This window comes from Lemur catta, chromosome 17, assembly GCF_020740605.2.
Source record: "Lemur catta isolate mLemCat1 chromosome 17, mLemCat1.pri, whole genome shotgun sequence".
Lineage (NCBI taxonomy): Eukaryota > Metazoa > Chordata > Mammalia > Primates > Lemuridae > Lemur > Lemur catta.
The window spans coordinates 7076980-7099068 of NC_059144.1; the positions used below are offsets into that span (position 1 = coordinate 7076980).

Here is a 22089-nt window from a genome sequence, read left to right on the forward strand (position 1 = left end):
CCATCACCTCATGAGAGAGCCGCAAGAGCCTAGGGCAGAGGTACGCACCCAGGATCATGTCATTGTGCACAGGTGTCAGGTGGCCAGTTGCCCCCTGTGGCTGAGCAGTGGGGAGCTGGGCTGGGTCCTGGGCTAGCGAGGGGCCCATGTCACCTGCTTTCAGACTGTCTCCAGGGACTTGTTAAACATCTGTATGCATAGCACTGTCTGTAGAGCCTGTTGGGTCCTACAGATTGTACAACCTTCACACTGAACACTTCTGTTTCAGGAAAGGAGAAAATCAGTCCAGGTAGAACCTCAGACCCTAACCCTGCAGCCCCAGACAGCGAGTCAGTGATTGTTGCTATGGAGCGAGTGTCTGTTCTTTTTGATAGGTAAGCAATGAAGCCCACCCCCTTTCTCATGAACTGCCCTGGGACTTTGGCCAGAAGCAGTTGCCTCCATGTGTCTTTGCTTGTCCTCTCGATCATTGCTGTGGTCCTCCCAGTGTTTCCCATCCACACCCTGGTTGTGGGCTGACTCAGCTCAGTGCTCAACCAACGAACAGACGGTCCTTGGACCCCAGCACTCAGGTGATATTGACAACTCCAAGGTTGTCCAGTGCTTGCCCGTCTCTCCTGAAGGCTGTGGGGACAGTGCCTGGCACCTGGGCAGTGTGGCATGGGTGCTGGCATGATTCAGCTCTAGGAGGGCCAGGCGAAGGGCCTTTTGCAAGAGAGGCACCCACAGTCCAAGCAGAGGCCTGCTCTGTCCTTCAGGGGCCGTGGGAGGGAGCACACGGTACCCATGAACAGTGTTGGGAGCAGCGTCAGGAAGAGTAAATGTTAAAACACACAGACACATCTTTGAGAGCCCACTTCATTGGCGCCTTGGCCTCCCAGCTGCCCCACCTTGCGTGCATTTCTGTTCAGAATTGACTTTGCTTGCCTGTTCTGGAAAATGGGTTAGGGACTTTGTTGGGCTTTTTCTCAATGACAGGGCCCCACGTTTAGCTCTCAGCCCCTCTCAGGTCAAGTGACATGACGGTCTGTGGCCTTGTGACACCACTCTACCTGTGATCTCCAGTCAGGCTGGCCAGTAGGAAGCCATTTGGCTTTTCCCAAGAGCCACTGAGAGACTTTGCCTGTGTCACTCTTTGGCCAGATGAGCTCTTCTGAACAGCTGAGCCTGCGCTGGTTTCTTTCCATGGGAATTTTAAAATGAGCCTCTGTGTCATTCTTCTGTTTACACATAGTCATTGAGCACCACTGCTGCCGGGCACTTGGGTGGTGGGGCACACGGAGGCGCCACACCCAAGTCCCTGCCTTTCTGGGCTTGCGGTCTGGTGCCCAGAAAGTAACCACTCCAGTGAGCGCAGTTGAAGGGTGTCTTCCAGAGCAGCAGCCACGCCCACCAAAGCGAGCACCTGTAGGTGGGTGGAGCCAGGCACACCTGCCAGGAAGCCAGTGCGGTTTCTGGGTCCCCACCGGTGCCTCTCGTTATACATGGCTGTCACGCGTGCGCCAGCAAGGTAGTAGCAGGACAGCTGTCTTTTAGCATCAGAAAGGATACTGCTGAAGGGACATGTGTTAGGGTCTGTTGGGAGAAGAATCAGTGAAGGCACAGATGAGGGCCAGGTTTGATAAGAAGAAAACATACTGGTTGACCAGAGGGCTGCAAGGTGTTAGAACAGGTTATGGTGAAAAGTTTGTGGAACATTTTGATATGGAAAAAACAAAAACTTAATGAGGACAGTTTTTTTGGTTGTTGTTGTGACTTTTAAAAGTCTCTTCAAATGTCCCCAACCCAAACCATTTCTGCTTATTCCTTTACGTGGTTTTCAAACCTTCTTTGGATTGTCGGGGCCACATGGCATAGGAGCCCCGGGCCTGTGCCGAACAGCCAGTCACCAGTGAGGTGGACAAAGGGGGAGCTGCGGGTTTGCCTTTTTACTCTTGAAATTCGTACTCTAGTTACCCCCACTTAGACAGTCTCTAAAGGTCAAGGGTACCTTCAGCCCTGGTTCCACCCCCCTGGGGCAGGGTGGGGAGCCATGGGGAGCCAGGCTGAAGCTCTACCTGTGTTCCTGCCTCCTAGGATCAGGAAAGGGTTTCCCTGTGAAGCCAGAGTGGTGGCCAGGATCCTGCCTCAGTTTCTAGACGACTTCTTCCCACCCCAGGATGTCATGAACAAAGTCATTGGAGAGTTTCTGTCCAACCAGCAGCCTTACCCACAGTTCATGGCCACCGTGGTGTACAAGGTGAGGGTGTCTGCATGTGGGGTGGGGCGGAGAGGGAAGTCCACAGGGGAATCGGCCCCAGTGTTCCCAGGGGGGCCCTGTGCCTCCCTGGTGAAGCAGCAGCGGCCCTGTGCCCCTGCCCCACCTCCCTCCGGCCCCTGACCTGGGGTGCTTGCTCCTTCTCAGGTGTTTCAGACCCTGCACAGCACCGGGCAGTCATCCATGGTACGTGACTGGGTCATGCTCTCCCTCTCCAACTTCACGCAGAGGACCCCAGTCGCCATGGCCACGTGGAGTCTCTCCTGCTTCTTCGTCAGCGCTTCCACCAGCCCCTGGGTCGCGGCAATGTATCCTCCCTAAGTCCCTGGTGCTGGCCAGGCCCCCTTACCGCCAGTCCTTGCACATTCTGTGGTCAATATGTAGGTTTGTGTTTTGTGTTAAGGTTTTTGAAACCTGACCTTTGTGGAAAAAAAAAAAAAACAACAAAAAAAACACAGATATCAAGATGACATGGACCTCTGCCCCAAGGGAGTAAAACGTTGGCAGGGACACAGAAAACGGAATGTCCAGCCATCTGCTGACCTGGGGGGCTGGTGTGTGGCAGGAGTGTTGGAGGGCGGGGCAGCGCGGGAGAGCATGGTCTCTGCAGGCATCCAGCCCACTCCTGCGCTCGTGCTGCTTCTCATTAGCTTTTGTCATTGTGCCGCCATCACTCTGGGGAAAAGGCTTAAGTAAAGATCCAGTTCCCACCCCCAAAATGCTAGCTGCCAGGAGTTCCCCTTTAGCAGCCTTCTTCCAGGACAGACCACAAGAGCCTCCGAGCAGCACAGTTGTCTTGGTGCTGACAGCACAGCCTCGCCCAGCCTGCCTGGCAGGGTCTGGGCGGGCAGGGCTGTGGCTCTGCCCTCTCTGCCGGAGCAGGCTTGCGGGGGCTAGCGTGAGCAGCGGCCAGCGCCGCGTGGGAGCCAGGCCAGGTAAGTGCTGCCAAGCAAGCGCCCCACCTCCCCAGTCAGCGCTGCCTGGCCCACCTCTGCCCTGCCCTGCGTCCCGCAGGCGTCCAGTGGGCAAGGCTGCAAGAAAGCTGCTGGAGCCGTCAGGCCGCCCTCATGCTCTGGTGGCTCTCAAGCCTTCCTGGGCCCACTCTTGGCTGTGCTGGGAGGGGGTCTCCCCAGCCAGGACAGGGAGGCAGTTTTCCCCTTACTTGCCGCTTCTCCCTTAACTCCCCGCCAGCCTCCCACATGTCGTCAGCAGGATGGGCAAGCTGGAGCAGGTGGACGTGAACCTTTTCTGCCTGGTGGCCACAGACTTTTACAGACACCAGATAGAAGAGGAGCTCGACCGCAGGGCCTTCCAGTCTGTGTTTGAGGTGGTCGCAGCTCCAGGAAGCCCATACCACCGGCTGCTGACTTGTTTGCGAAATGTCCACAAGGTCGCCACCTGCTGAGCCCGTTCTGGAGAGGCTGTGACGCAGTGGCGACTGGTGCCGAAGCCTCTGGGAGCCTGTGCCAAGCGCCTGCCTCCACCGGCCGGCTCAGTCACCACAGGCTTCCACTCACGCCATGGGTGGCCAGGCAGTGTGCGTGTCTTTGCCACGTGGCAGAAGTGCTCTTCGCAGTGAGGTGGCTGGGCAGGGAATGGCTGTGGTCTGGGGGGGTTGAGCCCAGGGCCTCCCGGAGCACAGGAGCAGCTGTGTTGCTGGCCCTCAGGCTGCAGCTGGTAGGGATGCCGGTGGAGCAGGCCTTTCTCCTAACACTCACCTTTTGGTTGGCGCCAGGTTGCAGCTGCCCTTGCATCTGGGACTACAGTCCTCCTACAGGACAGCCGCTCTGCTGTCCCGCAGGCGGAAGGTTCTGCCAGCAGGCTTTGGGAGCACTGCTCTGTGTGTCCCCACCAGGCTTTGGGAGCACTGCCCTGCGTGTCCCCAGCAGGGTGTGTGTGCCACACCTAGCGTCTGGATGCACAGAAGCTGCAGTGCATGCTGGGCCAGTGGCTGGGAGCGCCACACACCCAGCGCCATTCTCCCTTTCTCTGTTTTCTTCTCAGGATTTAAAATTTAATTATATCAGTAAAGATAATAATTTTAATGTAACTCTTTCTATGCCCGTGTAAAGTATGTAAATTACAAGGCCTGTGCTGCATGCAACAGCATCTGTGGCAGTGGACAGGGCCCCTCTGGCCACGACTCCCTCCCCTGCAGCCACTCACACAGCCCTCCTGAGCACCCGCTGGTGTTTCTGCAGCACGTGTCCCCTTCGTGTGCGTTCACATGTAGCTGGAATGTAGAGAGGTGTTAGTGTTCGGGTGTCCATGGCAGGAGTCCTCCCTAGGGTCCCCTGTGAGGATTAAGGAGCACCCTCCACCGCCTAGTGTGTAGGGGGATGGCTCCCACAGTACTCTCCTCAGGCACAGACTGTCCACGTTCTCCACCCACCAGCGAAGTGAGGGATGGTGGCTTTCCTGTCACATGACTATGAGCAGCCTCTGTTGTGTCTGGAGATGCTGGCCCTGGGCTGGGGTCTGCCCCCAGTGCTGGCTAGCCTGTTTGGGATCTGCCACCCCATGGATGTGTGCCTGGCTCTGGCAGCCCCGAGGGTGGCTGACCTGCATTTTGTCCAAGCCCCTTTTAGTCGAGAGCAAAGCTTGGTGTCTTGGCAGCTGTTAGTGACAGAGCACAGCAGCCGCTGCCCTTTTTCAGCTCACACTTTTAGTCAGGAGAGTATAGATCTGTGCCCACTGGAGCCCCAGGGGTGGGGCTCAATCCGAGGGCAGAATGGAGTGTGGACTGGGAGGGGAGAGGGGCTGCTTAGCTCACGGCCCCGGGTCAGCACCATGGCCCCATCAGAGCTGTTTCCAGGCCCAAAGTAGTCGAGTCACCAAAATGGAAGCGAGTCCCGGACGGCAGCATTGCCCTTGACGTAGGAGCTGGACTGGGAAGTTGCGCCTGCCATTGGCTGTGAGACGGGTGGGGGCTCTGCTTCCTCAGCCCCTGGAGGCAGCCCCAGCTGGGTTGGTGACATGGTACGGGTCGGTTCAGTCATGGATGTTGATGTTTGGGTATTTAACGTGGTAAGTGGAGATAATTTTGGAGCTGTTTTCCAAAGTCTGTGTAGCTGCTGCCTTGAGACCCCTTGGCTTCCATCTGTCCCTCTCCTGCTACAGCAGTTGGAAGGCAGCTGGGATGCAGGGTGGTCTGCTGCCATGCATGCAGGGGAGCCCGTGGGAGCCCCTCCTCAGAGAAACCTCCACCAGGCCTGTGTGCGGCTCTCCTGCCGGCTTCCAGCAGAGGCCCCTCCAAGCCAGCACGGGTTCGTCCTAGTGTCGGGGGCGGCACGGATGGTAGAAATGGATCCAGTTTTGGGGGAGGACCTTAAGGGAAGCTACCGAATTGTAATAAGAAGAAAGTTACCATTCTCCCGCACTAGTCTGGGGCTCCCGTTTCTCATCCTGGCTGTTCCCATAGAAAGCCTGCTTGAATGTTTTGAATGGTGGGAAAGTTCTCAGACCTTGTTGCTGCCCCACCCAGGCTATCGCAGCAGCTCTGAGACACAAGTATCACTGGCCGATGTTGTTCCTGTTTAGATGTTTACATTTGTGAGAAGTAACACTGTGAATGTAAAGTTTGGAGCCATTCCCCTTAGAATTCATATTGCTGGCCTCAACATAGAGTTTAATTGGCCTCTTGTTTACAATGTGATCTAAAACAGTCCTCAGCAAGGGGCTTGGAGCCCTGCTCTGGCAGTCGGTACCAGCCCAAAGACCTGCTTGTGTGTTCCAGAGATGAATATGCATTTCTAAGTAAAATAACTTGACTCATGCATGAGTATACATGCATGTGCATATATACATATCTGTACTTTTACATTTACACACATACACACATCTCAAGACAAATATGCAAGGCCGCCATGAAGGCCCATGTCAGTTTTCCTGGAGGTTGACTTTTCTCAGACCTGCCACGTGAAGTCGCTGTGTGACTCACATCTAAATGGGACTCGCTGAAAGTCGGGCCCTTCACTGCTCATTGAAATCCCGCTGGAGAAGTAGTCCACCTTATCACCTCCCTGCAGAAGGGACTAAGACTTGGTCAAGTTCCAAAAAGCCTATGGCAAGTACCAATCACATTATCAATACACGTTTTATTGAAAATGTCATTAATTTGGTTGTCAAGATTTTTGCAGGGGGAGGTAGGGCATTGTTTTTGTTTTCCTGGTGGGAACATCAGGAAAGATTTTGATGAAACCAGGGTAGAATTGTTCGGCAATGCATTTAAGCCGCGTGCCTCCCTTCCCCTGCTGGCCCGTCTGGGTGTACGTAGGTGACGTTTCCAGCTGCCAAGTGCCCTTTATGCTGTTCTCTCTCATTTTTGCCAGCACGTGTGCTCTTTCAGGAGGAAAGTGTGAAGCTGAAACACCTTGCAGACACCCAGAACGTAGCGTCAGACAAGGCTCTGTACCCTAAAGGACACCCCTCAGCACCTCCATTGCCGGGGTTATCTCAGAGCCTCGGAGTGAGCAGCTCCTCCTGATGGAGCAGGGACGAGCCCTGCTGTCCAGCTCGGGGGCACAGATCCTGAACACAGCAATAACCATTTCGAGGGCTGGAGTGAGCTTGGTACTGTGTGTTGGGGGAGTGGAGTTAGTCTTGTGCCACCTGTGAGCACCCTCCCTAGCGAACATCCTCACTCGGGCTTTGTCCCTCCCTCCCTCCCTCCCTCTGCGATGGGTGCCAGGACCGCAGCTGCTGGCCGGGCTGGACTTGGAGTTGTTCTCCGGTGGGGCAGCGTGTGTGAACGGGGAAACAGAAGACCTCGACAGCTGCCAGGGCTCAGTGGAGCTCGGGATGGCTGGGGCGAGAAGGGGCCGCTCCCCTACTGGGCCTGGTACCACTGGGATGAGAGATCTGCCCAGAGAGCCATGTGACAGCTGAAGGCCACCAGGAAGGTGCAGGGGCCACTCTTTCCCTGCTTGCCTGTCGCGTGCTAATGCCGTTGAAGGAAACCCCTCTCTTCACTTGTTTCTGGGAGCAAAGGCTCCTGCTGCACACAGGTGGTGACCACCGGCCTCGGAGGATCGAGCCAGCATGGACCTGTCCACGGTGGCTGGCTCTGACCCTAGTGGGGCCTCCTGCCGGGTCTCCTGCTTCGTGCTGCAGGCAGAGTGGCCGGGAGCTAGTGGGGCTGTGATGGGCAAGCCCGGAGCCCTGCCCAGACCTGACCACGTGCTTCCGGCAGGAAAGGGAAGGACTGACACGAGATGTATATTTAAAATTTTTTTTATCTGCTGCAAACATTGTACATACAAATTAAAGGAAAAAATTAAACCATGAATTGCTGCTGTACAAGGCTTGCTTTGCTTATTGAGAACCTAGACCTGTTTGAGGAGAGTGCTTCCCGCATGGGCAACACAAACCACACACAAACCGTGGTCTTCCTGCCCTGCAGGTGTGGCTGCCAAAGCTTTCGTGGTCCAGCGACCTGTACTGATTACACGGAAGCCTCAGGATTTGACCCCTTACAAATGCTTCCACGTTTGGCTTAGGGCAGGAGCGGTGGTAAGGCCAGCACAGGGACTAGAGCTGTGTTCCCACATGGGGCATGAGCTGGCTTTTGAGTCCCTTCATGGCCCCGCCAACCCCTTCCGCGTCCTTGGCCGTTGGCACTCTGCACTCCTGGCCCAGCTGTAGCCCACTGCCCCTGAGGCAGCAGATGTTTCCCTCCTCTGCTCTGGCCTGGGCCTCTGTGTCTGCAGAGCCTGGCTCCATCCATGTTGGCTTGTAAGTTCTTCCCGTCTGAAATGCCACCTCCTCCAGGAAGTCTGCTCAGCTCAATGGGAGCACTTTCTAAGCTCTGGCTGTGCCTCTCCTGGGGAGCCTTGGTGGTTGTAGTAATCTTGGGATGCAGATATTTTACCCACCAACCTGCAGAAACAAAACCACAGACCGCATTTCTCTGGTGCAGAGTATTGAGTAAATGTTTGCTGGGGTCCCATCTGCTTCCAGCTAATTGGCAGGAGTCATCCTCCCACCCCTCAGCGGAGCAGGCTCTGGTGCCAGGAGAGATGGGCGAGGCAGCACAACTGTGCTTAGGGCCTTCTGGGACTCAGTGGCAGCTTGTGCCACTGGCTCACCTAAGGCATGGGGTCCCCTTTCTCTGGACAAGGATAGTGAATGCTTGGCTGGGGGGACCTGATGGACGGGCCCAGCCGGGTGTGATTGTCCCCTCAGTTGCCGTAAGTGTTTGATGGCACGTGACTGCCGCTGAATCTGTCTCCTCTTTGGTGACTCAACTCCTGGGCCCCCTGATGGCCTCACCCTTCAAAGCCACCTAAGTTCTGGTCACTTCAGGGAAATGGAACCCCCCCTTTCCTCCTGGGTAGGTGTGGACAGCCAGACCTGTGGCACACCTGGCATGGCTATTTCCAGAAAGAAAAAGGGCCCAGATCCAGTGGAAAAAGCAGCCCCTCCTCGTGAGTGGCTTGTCTGTGGCACATCCCCGCAGTCCCCCTCCAGCACCATGGCAGACCTGCTGTCAGCAGAGGGCAAGGGCCCACCCGACCGTGCCCCCTCAGCACAGAGCATGCCCTGTGCCCCTGCCCAGGGAGCAGTGGGGCAGCTCGGACGCCCCAGGCTGTGTGCTCTCCCCTGCCCTCACTGGGGCCTTGTTCTCTGCCTTCAGTGGTGTTTGTTTTTAGCTGTAACCAGCTTTGTTCCAAAAAGGATTTTGCAGTAGTTTCCCAAGTGTAGTGTGTGGTGCTTTTTAACACGATGATCAGCCGAGGGAAGCAGCCAGGGTGAGGAGTACCAGCTGCCCTCAGGTCGGGCTGCAGGTTTCCTGGGAGCCACCCCAAAGGGGACTGGGTGTGGGGGCTGTCTCCGCACGCTGGGTCACACGTTCCTGGGTGTGTGTGGGTGCACCCCCCAGGGCAGTCGGGCAGCGGGGCCCAGCAGAGGCATTCTCTGAGGGCGCGCGAGTCTGTCGTCTGGGGCCCATGGGCACAGACGCGGACCCAGCTTTGTGGAGTGACCGAGACATCATCTGGGAAACCAGGAGCACGGTATATGGTTCCCACAGGCTGCAAGCAGCCTGGTTCCCGTGTGGGCGATGGCTTGTCCCCACCCGGATGGCCCCCCTCTGTTGCAGTCATGTCCTCTGGGGGCCTTGCACATGGGGGCAGGGTTTTCTCCGTTCCACACAGAGGTCAGTGGAGCCATCGAGTCAGGGTTGGGGCCTGCCCACTGAGGCAGAGGGCCCTTGGCACGAGCAATGGATGGCAGTGCCCAGCCATGGGGCCCACAGGCCTGCTGCCCGCCACGTTGGGCTGGGCAGCCTCCAGGACTCTGCTGGGGCAGGCCGGTCTGGATCATGGCCCCCTCACCTCCCCAGACAGGCCACCTGCCCCCTGACCTCTGACTCTGCCGCAGCTGGCTTCAGCACTGACCACATCCCTCTCCTCAGCCCCCGTTGCTCTCAGAAGTCCAAGCACCTTGGGGTGCTCAGGGCCCCCTCTAACCCGGGTCCTGTGGCCTCCTGGCTGGGGCTGCACCTGGCCCACCCCCTGCTTCCCTGCCCTTGGCTCACACCCCAAGCTCTTCAACTGCTGGGATCCACCCGTCATCACAGGCCCTGTGCGAGGCTGCCCGGTCCCTTCGGTGGCATGGTGGGATGTCCGCCAACACTCTGGGCTTCCGTGGAGGGAGCACTCCCACCCCGCCACGGGCAGTCCTGGTTTCCTGCCAGCTGAGTGGAATGAGAGTGTCTGCCCGGGCCCCGCCTTCGTTGTGTAGAGGGAACACGAGGCCTAGAGAGTGCAGGCCTCGCCTGGGCACAGCAAAGCCAGGCTGGGCTCCTGCCATGCCCCTGGCTCTCCCCGGGGACTACTGCTGAGGCCTGACCTTCTCCCTGCAGGTGCTGCTGGGTGCCCAGTCCTGGCCCTCCACCTCCTGATCCCACGGTGACCGAGGGTCCAGCAGGCCATGCAGCTGTGCCAAGGTACAGAGCCCCTCCCCACAGAGGACAGACCCAGGGCCCTCCTGGTGGGGCAGCTGCGTGGTTGGCCCTGCCCTCTGCCTGCTGGCCTCCTTCCTTCTTGTCCTTGGAGGCCCAGAGTGAGGGCCCCGGAGCCCACCAAGTCCAGGGGTTTCCAAGGCATCCTGAGCCCGAGAAGCCTGGACCCAAGCATTTAACCCACTTGCAGGGTGGGTTCTGCCACCCAGTGGCCCTGGGACTTGGGCAGGTGGTGGTAGATGTAGCTCATCTAGGGCTGTCTGGTTACAGGGCCCTGAGCACACCAGTGATGCCCACCGACAGCAGCTGCCCCTTCAGCCCCCGTGGCAGGCCAGGCCTGTGCTCCCCAGAAGCTCCCAGGCGGATTCGTGGAAGGGGGCTGGGAGTGGTAGGTAGGGTCCCGTGGCCTCCCCATCGCCTTGGAAGCGCTGTCCAGCCGGGTCCTGTTAGCCCCATTGTAACGATGAGGAAACCAAGCCTCGGGGAAGGATGTGACTGAGGTCGCGTGCTGAGTTACTAGAGCTGCGATTCAGAGCCCTCTGCCTGGACCTCGAGCTTGCACCTGTCTGCTTTTCCCAGCAGAGCCCTTGCTGTGCCTCGGTGCTGGGAGATGCCAAGCATCTCACCTCTGCCCTGGGAGCCACGGCTGGGGAAAGGGCACAAGGAGGGGTCCCCGACCTCACGAGGGCCAAACCCTGTGCCTGAGAAGTGGGGAGCTTCCTGGAGAAGGTGGGCCCTCTGGTCTTTCATTCATTCTGCAAATGCTTCGAGAGCTCTCTGTGCCAGGCCCCCAGGCTCCGCACTGGAAAGTAGGGGCAGCGGCGAGCCACAGGCCAGCCCGTGGGGCCAAGGACTGACCTTGGCAGTGAGTGGGGAGGATCTGGGGCCCCCTCTGTGCCTCAGTGCCAGGCGGTAGGGATGGTGTCTCCTGAGGCCCCGAGAGGAAAGGGCTGAGCCAGTCCCACAGGGCAGGGCCAGGCCATGACCAAGGAACTCGGCGAAGGGGGTACGGAGGCCCCTCTGGGTTCCCAGCAGACCTGGGGGCTGCCCTCCTGGTACATTCCCCATCTGACCGCAGGGGCCAGGGAGCCCCATGCCAGCCCTCCCCGTGCTGGGCACCCGCAGTGGGCCATGCACCCAGCCAACCCAGGCCCCGTCCTTCTCCGAGAACCTCACCCCGTTGGGCCTTTGTCCCCCTCCTGCAGGGGCCCGTGTGACACTTTTCTCAGAGGATGCCAGGGGCATGGGCAGAGGCTCAGAGACACCGCCCCCTCCAGGCCCAGCTCCTCCTGTCCCGGGGCAGCTCAGGGCTCAGGCCTGAGGCTCCTGTGGTTGGTCAGGCCCAAGGAGGGCAGGCGGGCTCCTGCAGTCCCTCTGCTGCCCACAGCCTGGGCACCGGGGGGCCAAGCAGGCCCACTGACAGGGTGCCGGGCCCACGGACGCCAGATCCAGGCTGGGCGCCATGTCCCGCGTGGCCCCTTCAGCACAGCTGCCTTGGGATCTTCAAATCTTATTTGATTTTAAGTTTTAGATTTTGGATGCCAATGCCCTTAGGTGACACTTTCTACAAGGCACCCGGGCTCTCAGCAGACTGAGGTCCCCTGACATTCTGTCCCTGAGCCCTGCAGAGGCAGAGGCCCACTCCCCATCCTGGCCCTTGAGCCCCCTTTCTGCCCTGCCACCCCACACACGTAGCGCCATGTCAGGCTGCCGTCAGCTCCCTGTGCGCTCCAGCCTGTGCCCAGCTGCGTGGCCCTGGCGGGCTGGTTCTTCCCCGGAAGTGCCTTCCGGCCCGCTCGGGGTTTACCCGGCAAACTCCTCTCTGGCGCAGAGCTCCCTCCGCCGTCTGGTGCTGTCCCCGCCTGGCTGGTGCTGGAGGTCTGTGTCCTTGTCCCCTTCCTGCACCGCCAGGCAGGGCGCCCAGCGTGCACACGAGGCCCAGGCCGTCTGGGGAATAGAGCAAGAGAAGAAAGAGCCAGGACAGGGGAGTGAGGGCCTCGTGAGGACCCCGAGACCCCAGGGCCCAGCCTCAGCGAAGCCTGGCAGGGGCCTTCTGAGCCAGTGGCCGCCTCGCCTGGGCCAGCGGTGGGGCCTCGCCTCCCCGTCTGCCCATCCCCCTCCCTGTCCCCTCCCCACGCGCGTTTGCCCCTTTCTCCTTGTTCTGTCCACGCCACCTCCCCGTCTTGGCCTGTGTGGCTGGGCCAGGGGGAGGTGGGGGCGGCCGCCTGGATCCCACCTGTCGGGCCACGGGCTTGGGCCGGCCGCTTGCTGCAATATTGATGGCCCGTCAGCGCGGCCCTGATTCCTGGGCTTTCAGTTAAAAGGTTTCTGTTGTTGTAGCTTATGCAGTTGCTCTGTTGCTATGGAAACGTGACATCAAAATGACGTTTCCCGTTTAAAAGCTTTTAACTAAATTCCTGCCTGTCAGATGTAGGCCCCATTTTGAGCGCGGAGCTGCCTTCGAGCAAGCCAGCGACCGCGGCGCCTCCCGCCCATGGTCCGCGGGGCCCGCCCGGGGCCTCGCCTGAGCACGATCTTTAACCCCCAGGCGCCTCCAGCATGGCAGCTGCCGAAGTGCCCGGCTACCTGGTGTCCCCTCAGACAGAGAAGCACCGGCGGGCCCGCAACTGGACCGACGCCGAGATGCGCGGCCTCATGCTCGTCTGGGAGGAGTTCTTTGACGAGCTCAAGCAGACCAAGCGCAACGCCAAGGTGTACGAGAAGATGGCCAGCAAACTCTTCGAGATGACCGGCGAGCGCAGGCTGGGCGAGGAGATCAAGATCAAGATCACCAACATGACCTTCCAGTACAGGTGGGCGGGGGCCTGGCGTGGCCGGGCAGGCTGGGAGGGCACGCGGGTCCCGGAGCAGGCGGCCCGCCCGTCGGTCTCCCCTGCCCTTGTGTGGACAGAGCCTGGTGGACTGAGGCCACGTGCAGCCTGCCCTCGGGGGGCAGGGACACCCAGGCCCGGGAGGGCAGGAGGCTGCTCACAGAGCGGAGGGGCGGCAGGCTGCGCTGATCTTGACGCCCTGGGCCCGGGGCTGCTGCGGGGCCTGGGCCAGGATGGCTGCAAGGCTGGGCACTGCCCATGCAGGCGGCACCCCTCGACGTGCACCCCCCTCCCCCAGACAGGAGACTGTGACTGCCACTGCCCTCCCCACCACCAAACCCCCACGAGTGTCGAGGTCCTGCTGTATAGGTGGGAAAACTGAGGCCCCAGGCCAGAAGGAGGCTCGGCTCCCGGGCCAGACTGGTCCTGTCTGGTCCTGACGCTCTGTGACTTTCAGCATCAACTGAGCCCCTGCCGAGAGCCCAGCTCCGGCTGGCATGTGGGTCAGGGAGAGGGCTGCTTAGGGCTGAGACTGGGCCACTGCACGCCGGCCTGGGCAACAGAGCAACACCTGTCTGAAAAAATGTCCAAGGGGCAGGACATTGTCCACCTCATGGGTGGGCGCTTGCTTGTGGGAGAAAGAGGTGGAGCTTGGCCCTGGCCCCAGCGACTCCCAATCTAGGGGTCTCCAGGCCCGGCCACCACCTCTGTCTCCGCAGCATCCCAGGTTGGCCCTCCCTGCCTGGCAGCCCGAGGGGAAGGCTGGAGACACGCGCAGGTCTGGGGCAGCTCTGGCGTCCAGGAGGGAGCAGGTGAACCCCAGCCCGTCTGGCACAGGCAGGCCAGGGTCATGGTAGGGCAAAGGTCTCAGGTTCGGGGAGGGGCTTGCAGGGAGTGAGGGCAGCGGCAGGGGCTGGAAGCTGGGGGGGGGGCAGGGGGCGGAGCCCAGGCAGGGAGGCTGGCACAGACGGGCCTGCAGGTTTGCCTGGGGGGGGTACCTGCGTCACACTTTGTGGGGATAGGTCCCCACTCCCCTTTCAGGCGAGGAGATGGCCTCCAGCAAAGTAGGGGGCAGCCCCAGCCCCCACATCTCTGGTCACCCAGGCACGAGCAGGCCCTGGCGGCTCTGCTTTGGGTTGCATTGATTTAACTTTCTATGACATTGAGCGGGTCCAGGCCTGGCCTGCCCAGAGGCCCATTGCTGCATTTTGACCCCCAGCCCTGTGTCCTGAAGCTGGAACCAAAGCAGCTGCTCGGGGTCTGCTGGCATCAGAGTCGCTTAGCGAAATGATGGTAGATTTGAGCCACTGACTCTTGATCTCAGGGTGAGTGTGAGTCTGGGTGTCTGCAGAGGCACAGGTGGGGACAGATGTCTGCCCGAGTCCCTGCAGCCACCATGTCCTCTGCAGCCCCTGCTCAAGTGCCTGGAGTACCAAGGAAGGGGCTCAGAGGATGGTGGGGGCAGCGATGGCCATCCTACCATCCCCCGACTCAGGAATCCATAGGCAGCCTCCCCGGCAGGCTCTGAGTGGCGTCAGGCAGGGTTATTCATTATTTATCCTGAAAGCCTTCTCCAGAGTCTCAGGGGAGGGATTCCGTCTCCATTCCTGAGGCCCAGGAGTCGAGGGTGCAGCGGGGGGGTAGGGGGCCTCCACTCCAGGCACTGCAGTCTGGCACGCGCTGCGCACCGTGACTCCTCATAGCTGCCACTGTCAACCTTTGTTTACCAAGGGGGAAACTGAGGCCCAGAGTGGGAAAGGATCTTGCCCAAGGCCACATAGCCCTTAACAGGCCAAAGCTTTGACTGAGTGACTAGTTCTTTGTCTACATCCCCCAGCCTCCCCATAGCAGCAGAGACTTTCTTATTTTTTTACAAGAGCTCTTTATATATTAAGGCTGGCATGCTAAGGATATCTGAGAGGGTGGCTGGGTTCCCTGAAGTATGGTTGGCTGGAGTACAATTTGGGGGCCTCCCGTGCTGGGAACCGGCTTTTCCTCACTTCCCCCAGGAGTGGGCTGGCTCGACCGGGGCCTCCGGAGGCGCCAGAGGGGAGCCTGGGGAGGAGGCTGGGATGGACACCTGGCACCAAGCCTCACCCTCTGTGCCAGTGTCTGTACAGCCCTGGCCCTCCAGGGTGGGTCAGTGGTATGTCCCACCTCAGGAACACAGAGCAGCCTGTGGCCTCCCTGTGTGACCTGTCCCCAGCTTTCTGCTGGGAACCTTCCACCTGGTGGGTGGGCCCCTGGGCACTTGGTGCTGCTCCCTAAAGCCAGCCACCTCCTGCAGCTGCCACTTGCCCCTTCTCACCCTCTGGCTGTGCCTGTTTGTGGGGTGACTCATTCAGGGGGCCAGCGCATTGTTCCCAGTTCCCAGTGACCAATGGCCACACCCTGGCAGGTAACGCTGCATAGGAGGCAGGAGGCCCCAGCTCTGAGGGTGGGGGCTGGTCCTGGGGCCTCAGCTTCCCGGTGCTCTGCAGCTCCAAGGCCTCGCCACGTCAGGCGAGCACTGGCGGGAGTGTGCAGGGCGCCTTGAGCCTCAGGAGGCAGAGACCCCCCCCACCGTGTGGCTCCTTCTCTGGCCTGGCCAGCATTGTCCAGCCGTCCTAGGGCCCCGTCTTCCCAGCCCCTGCCTCCCAGAGGATGGGAAGGCCCAGGGTAGGCCCGGGGACTTGCCCACCCACTCAGCAGGGCAGGAGCTGTCTGTGGGAGGAGGCCTGGGAGGGACAGAACCGCACGGTGCAGACCCTCGGCGCGGGGCGCCGGATGGTGAGATGTCAGGCGACATGGGAAGGGCCCATGCAGCCCGGCCCCACTGCCTGAGGCAGGCTGCAGGTTCCAGCGCCGAGCCCAGGCTCCCGCTCTGGCTAACAGGAGTGACGGCAGCAGTGCCGGGTTAGAGTCCTGTTAGCGTCAGCCAGGAATGACATCAGGGCTCAGCCTGCTGTTTTACTGAATCCTCAGGACAGCCGTGAGAGGGGCTCACTTTGATCATCCCCATTTTACTGACATGAAAATAGAGGCTCAGAGAGGCTAAGGAACCTGCCCAAGGTCGCACAGCAAGGTGGTGGAGGTGTGATGCACTCAGGCTGTGGACACTGAAGCCACACTCCCTGGCTCTCTCTCCCTGAGGCGTTCTCTCTAGGAAACCCAGTTACTACACTGCAATATTTTATGACTATATTTGGGTATCTTATTATAATACCTTATTATTGCTGGTTAGCGTATTTAAAAAGCAATATTTGCTCATTGCAGAGAGTTTAGAAATTACAGAAGAACAAGGAAAAAATGACAGGAGTCAGCCCCAGGGCCCCAGCATTTACAGAAAATCATTAATACTGGGGCACATGCTTCCTTTTTTGAAACCGAAGGCTGTGCAGGGCCTGAAGCCTGACCTCCTTCCAAGTCCACGGTCGTCCTGAGCCTGGAGCCTGGCCAGCTTTCCTGGGGAGGCCCGTGTGGCCGAGAGTGGCTCCCGCCCGTGCTGGCATGGCTCTCCCCCGGGTCCCGGAGCCTGCGTGCCCCTCTGCTGTGGCTACGCGGGATGGGCCGGGGCCAGCTCCGCTTCTCACCCTTGGCTCTTGTGTCTCTCGTTTCAGGAAATTAAAATGCATGACAGATAGCGAGTCTGTCCCGCCTGACTGGCCCTATTACCTAGCCATTGATAGGATTCTGGCCAAGGTCCCTGAGTCCTGTGATGGCAAACTGCCGGACGGCCAGCAGCCGGGGCCCTCCACGTCCCAGACCGAGGCGTCCCTGTCGCCGCCTGCTAAGTCCACCCCTCTGTACTTCCCGTATAACCAGTGCTCCTACGAAGGCCGCTTTGAGGACGATCACTCCGACAGCTCCTCCAGCTTACTGTCCCTTAAGTTCAGGTAGTGTGTGCTCACTCTTCCTTCTCCTGACGCCGCGGGTGCCTCAGCCCGTCCCCACCCCCGCATGGGGGCCAGGAGAAAGGGGCCGGGAGTGGCGAGGAGCAGCTGCGGTGGTGGCTGCAGAGGCCGAGGTGGTGTGCAGGTCCCTCCAAGGACAGGCCGGCCCGGCCCAGCCAGGGCTTGAGTGTCCACAGACAGACCGGGTTTGTCTCCCAGCTCCATCACTGTTTAGCTGTGTGGAAGGTTCCTTGACCCCTCTAGCCTCAGTCTCCTTCCTACAAAATGCGGCTAGACCAGAACCTTTCTCAGAGGGGGGGTGGGAGCATCACAGGACAGAGGGCCCGGCCCGAGAGGGCGTCCACAGGCCTGGACCCAGGGGTGCCCTCCCTGGCTGCCTCACGCCCAGGCAGATGCTGCCCGGGACCCACACCTCTCTGCCCCTGCACGCACCAGCTGGCCCTCTCAGCACTGGGGAGGGTGTTGGGCTGAGCCGCCAGAGGTCCTCGTCACCTTTTGCAGTGGGCATGCTCCGTCCCCTCTGCTATCCGTCCCACACTTCATACCAGGCCTGTGCTGGCCACATGGCTGTGCCTGCAGGATGTTCACAGAGCAGCTGGGAGCCCGAGAGCACACAGGACGGATGCCCTGGGTATGGGGGCCTGGGTGTGGGGGCCAGGGAGCTTAAAGAAGGCGCTTTTGGAGAGGGTAACTTTGAGTGGGCTTTCAAGGTAAAATAGGAGTTGGCTAATTGGAGAACAGAATAGGAAGAATGTGGATGTGAGTCACGGCCTCTCCCCCGCCCCGGTGTTCAAGTCTGTCTGACGGGAGGTGGAGTGAGGAGGCATCTCTGAGGACGTCCCTCCAACCCAACATCTGCCACCCCAGGGCTGCTGCTCGAGTCACCCAGTGCCCCTTTCCTGGAAAGGATTTCTCATTAAAGTCCCCAGACAAAACGCCTTTGCTGATGGCCAGACTGAATTAGCAGGGAGGCCTGAGATTTTGCCCAGTTGTCCCATGGACTGAGCCTAGTTCGCAGACTCAGCCACCCGGGGCATTGTGCAGGCTGGGACGTGGGGACTGCACCCCCTGCTCAAGCCCAAGCTCCACTGTCCTCCTGCTGGGGTTGGCTGGTCACCTGCTCTGTTCCGAGCACAGACTGTGGGCCAGGGGTGGGCGGGTGCCAGGGCAGGGCGCTGGGGTCTGGTGGGATTTGGCAGCTCCCTGCTCTTCAGTGCGGCCGGTGAGACCAGGGCTGGCCACCGCCCCAACAGCAGAGAGCCCACGGCACAGCGCAGGGCTGGGCTGCCTGGGCCTCCTGCTTCTACCAGGGGCTCGAGGTCCTGGGGAGGAAGCCCAGGCCTCTTACAGGCCCCGCCCCCCATGCCTGTCCTCCTGCCAACCTGCCCCAAGGTGTGCCATCCAGCTCCAGGCTGCTGGGAAGTGAGGGGCCCAGGGCCCAGGCCCTCCCTTCTGGGACCTCAGTTTCTCCATCTGCCCTAGGCTGCCTGGGACTGGTGGTCTCTGGCTTCAGGGGCCTGGAGTGCCACACGCTACCCAGCACCCTGTCCCACCCCAGCCTTCACCTCTCCCTGGGGGTGGCCTCTCCACCCCTGGGACACAACAGGGGCTGGGCCCCTCGCCTGCCCTTGTGGCAGGGTGTGCCCTCTGCAGTCCGGTATACCCGCCCTTTCCAGAGCACAGGGGTGGAGATCATCCTTGACCCCGGGTCCCAAAGGATGCAGTGTCCATGACCCGTTACTCTCTCACTACCATGGGTGGGTGGGCTCTGGGCCCCCCTCCACACATGGACGGTGAGAGCCTGAGCTGGTGACCTGACTCCCAGGGCCTCAGTTTCTCTATTCGTCCAGTGAGGAGGTTGGGAGGGTCGGGTGGGGCCATAGTGCACAGGCCCTGGCCCGCACGTCCCCAGCGGCACTGTCCTTCCAGGTCAGAGGAGCGGCCAGTGAAGAAGCGCAAGGTGCAGAGCGGCCACCTGCAGAAGAAGAAGCTGCGGCTGCTGGAGGCCATGCTGGAGGAGCAGCGCAGGCTGAGCCGCGCCGTGGAGGAGACCTGCCGCGAGGCGCGCCGCGTGCTGGACCAGCAGCACGTGCTGCAGGTGCAGAGCCTGCAGCTGCAGGAGCGCATGATGAACCTGCTGGAGAAGATCATCGCCAAGTCCAGCGTCTAGGCCTGCTGGGCCGGCCGCCAGGGCCGGGTGGCCGGGGCGCCACTCAGGCCTACCGTGCCAGCTGCGCCCAGCGGCCCGCCCCCCGGCAGGGCCCTGGGAAAGGGGGCGGCCTTCCACCTGGCCTCTGGTGGGCTGCTCCGGGTCAGATGTCCCTTCCGAGGGAGACTTTGGTCTCCAGCATTAACGTCCTTCCTTGGACACAGGCCAGAGACTCCAGGGTTGCTCCTGGTAAGAACGTCCTAGAACCTGCCCTCCAGCATAGTCACGATCAATGATACTTGAAATAGCTTTTGATATTAAACATGTACTTTTGCATCGCTGCCTGGAAGCGGAGTTTGCTTTCGCTGCTTGGTGCGGATGCCTGGACGGTCCACCCTGAAAACGAAAGGAGGGGTCCGGGCAGTCGGTGCCGCGGCGAGCTCCCTCCTGGGGGGACCCCCGTGCCCTCCCTCACTGGGGGCCTCTGCCTAACATAACCTCCGACACCCCACACAGACCCCAGAAGCCTGCCAGGGCCCTTTCCCTCATCTCTGTCTGGAACACCACGTAGCTCCACTGCCTCCGTGCAGTGACCTAATAAGAGTAGCAAGGCCTCAAGCACACGCCCTGTCTGGTGTCCCAGGCTCTGGAGAGGCCGTGGGGGATGAGACAAGGGGACACAGGCCGGTCAGTGGAGAGGCAGTTGCAGGTTGTGACACGCACTGGAAGGAAGGGGCGGCCCAGAAGGCAGAGGCCACCACGGAGCTGGGCGCCTGGCAAACGCGCAGAGGCGGGAGGGGCCGGAGCAAGCCTTACGGGCAGCAAAGAGTGCGCGTCACCAGCAGCCGGGCCACGAGGGCTGTGCGGGCCACAGGAAGGAGGTTTGGTGTTTTCCAAGCTTGCTGGGCGTGTTTCGGCCGCTGCAGCCGGATGTGACAGCCACAGGGCAGACGAGCTGGGGAGGGCTGCGAGCTCACCGCTCCGCTGTCCTTTCACACGGGGAAAACTCTTCCTAGCAGCCCCTCAGCTGAATCCCCCACAGGCTCACGGGTTGCCCTGGCTGCAGAGGAGGCTGGGACCAGGTGTGTTTGATTCTTTCCCTGGAACTAGGCAAGTTCCTGCCCAAACAGAAAAGTTTTGTGGCAGGTGGTCAGCAAATGAGCGACACAGTTCGACTCGTGATTTAGAAACTCTCCGTCTGGCTGCTGGGGGAGGCTGGGAGGCCGGGGCCCGGCCACACGGCACCACACACACACACACACACACACACACACACACACACACACAGACATCCGGGGCCAGACGAGCACCAGCTCACCTGACTCCCCGGGGCTTTGAGGTCAGCCAGGCAAGGGAGTAACCAGGGCCTCTGCCAGGTGCTGGGCCAGCCTGTGGCCCCCAGGTGGCACAGAGGACAGCCTTGGGCCTGCCTGTGGGGAGGGAGAGGTGGGCAAGCAGTACTCGCTTTGTTCTCAGGGACCAGAGAGCCCCCACCCCTCCTCAGCCCCCTCAGGGATCCCCCCAGAGTCCACGAGCTGTGGACTCAAACCCTTTTGCTTTAGGGTGAAAGGCAGAGCGTCTGGTGACTAACGTGCAGCGCTCCAGTGGCAGGATGGAGCACTGGCCAGTGCCTGGGGTGTAAATTCTCCCACTGAAGCCACTTTCCTTTTGCCAACTTGGGAAGAGATGCTCACAGTCAGCTCTTGCAAGCCAGCGTGGGCCACTACAGCACCTGCTGAGGAGACAGAGGGTGTGGAGACGTCTCATGTTGTAGACCCAAGCTTTGGGAGCTCGTTCTAGCTCATTTCTAGTTCAGGTACCCATCTACATCTCAGATGAGATGCCACCCAGGAGTCATTCGTCTAACTAATGTATTGGGCTCCTGCTAGGTGCCTGTGCCACCCTAGATGCTGGGAACCCAGCCGTGGACACAAGGGACGAGCCCACACACATGTGCCCTCAGCTGCTGACCGCTGAGGCTGGCTAACGCCTCCCATGGAGCCTCCCGACAGGGAGGTCTGCCCCAAGCCTCCGGGAGGGAACAGTGCCTGAGCCCCAAGCACACCTGCAACCCCGGCGGGATGGGTAAGCCCAGAAGCTCCTGTAAGAGGCAGCACAATTGCAGTTCTAAATGATGTAGCCGTAGCCGATTTCTGCACCTTTAAGCCTCTATGTTCCTAGAGTCACGGCCATGTGTGTTAGTGTTTCGAGGACAGCTGGGTGTCAATTGCAACACCTTATGTGTCCTTCTTGCAGTTCCGCTGAGGAGGGGTTTGGTCTCTTTCCATTTTCTTGTTCTCTTTGATGAGAGTCAGGTTCCTGCTCCGCCACACCAGGCGCTGCCCTCCTCTTCCGCGGCAGGCGCAGAACCGCTGGAGGTTGGGCAGAGCTCAGCTGGGGTTGGTGCCTTTCAAAAACGGGGTGTTAACAACTCTCAGTCTTCTTCAGCTGTTGGTCCATTAAGGAAAAAATAATGACTATATCAGTAGATGCTAAAATATTTGATAAGATTCAGCAAAACAACATGTAAATACTGAAAGCTAAAATCAGGAACCAGGCAAACGTGCCTGCTTTTCAGCGTTATTTATTGTCATTTTGACGTTCATAGCTAATGCGTTAAAATAAGTCAACAAAATGAGCAGGATAAGAGATGAGATGCAGAAGTAAGAATTACCTTTGTTTTCAGGTAATATTTTTGTATACCCAGAAAACCAAATATACAAAAGATCAAGAGCCTTTAAACCAGCTTAAACCTGTTAAAAATGAGAATGAAGAAGTGTTACAGAGTTGTGATTGAAAACAATGGAATATCAAGGAATGAATTTAACCAGAAAGGCATAGGACCTATATGAAGAAAACTTGCAGTCTCATTGAAAAATCTAAAGCAATACCTGGGCGTGCAGAGAAAGCATGCTAATGAGAGCTCCAAAATAAAATAAGATGTCATCACTTTATCCGTGCAATTCCATCTACACTCTCAGTAATGTTGCGTTTTG

The 22089-nt window shown here is 59.6% G+C and overlaps 2 protein-coding genes across 6 annotated transcripts in view; both read left to right on the plus strand.

Moving 5' to 3' along the window:
* Nucleotides 1–7545, plus strand: part of HTT (huntingtin) — a 154341-nt gene extending 146796 nt beyond the window's left edge. For 4 of the 5 annotated variants that reach the window (XM_045528219.1, XM_045528220.1, XM_045528221.1 and 1 more), the window contains 4 exons: nt 269–374; nt 2077–2239; nt 2405–2565; nt 3449–4307. In XM_045528219.1, the coding sequence (XP_045384175.1) occupies nt 269–374; nt 2077–2239; nt 2405–2565; nt 3449–3662 (644 nt within the window). In that variant the 3' untranslated portion in view covers nt 3663–4307. Of the gene's footprint in view, nt 1–268; nt 375–2076; nt 2240–2404; nt 2566–3448; nt 4308–6588 lie in introns of those variants that run through there. The other variant, XR_006729418.1, reaches the window with a different exon arrangement.
* Nucleotides 7546–12714: 5169 nt separating this feature from the next.
* On the plus strand, nt 12715–19230 carry MSANTD1 (Myb/SANT DNA binding domain containing 1). The gene is given in 4 exon segments (XM_045528223.1): nt 12715–12763; nt 12766–13033; nt 16651–16926; nt 18874–19230. Coding segments are annotated over 4 exon segments (834 nt in total). The 3' UTR covers nt 19115–19230.
* The last annotated feature ends 2859 nt before the right edge of the window (nt 19231–22089 follow it).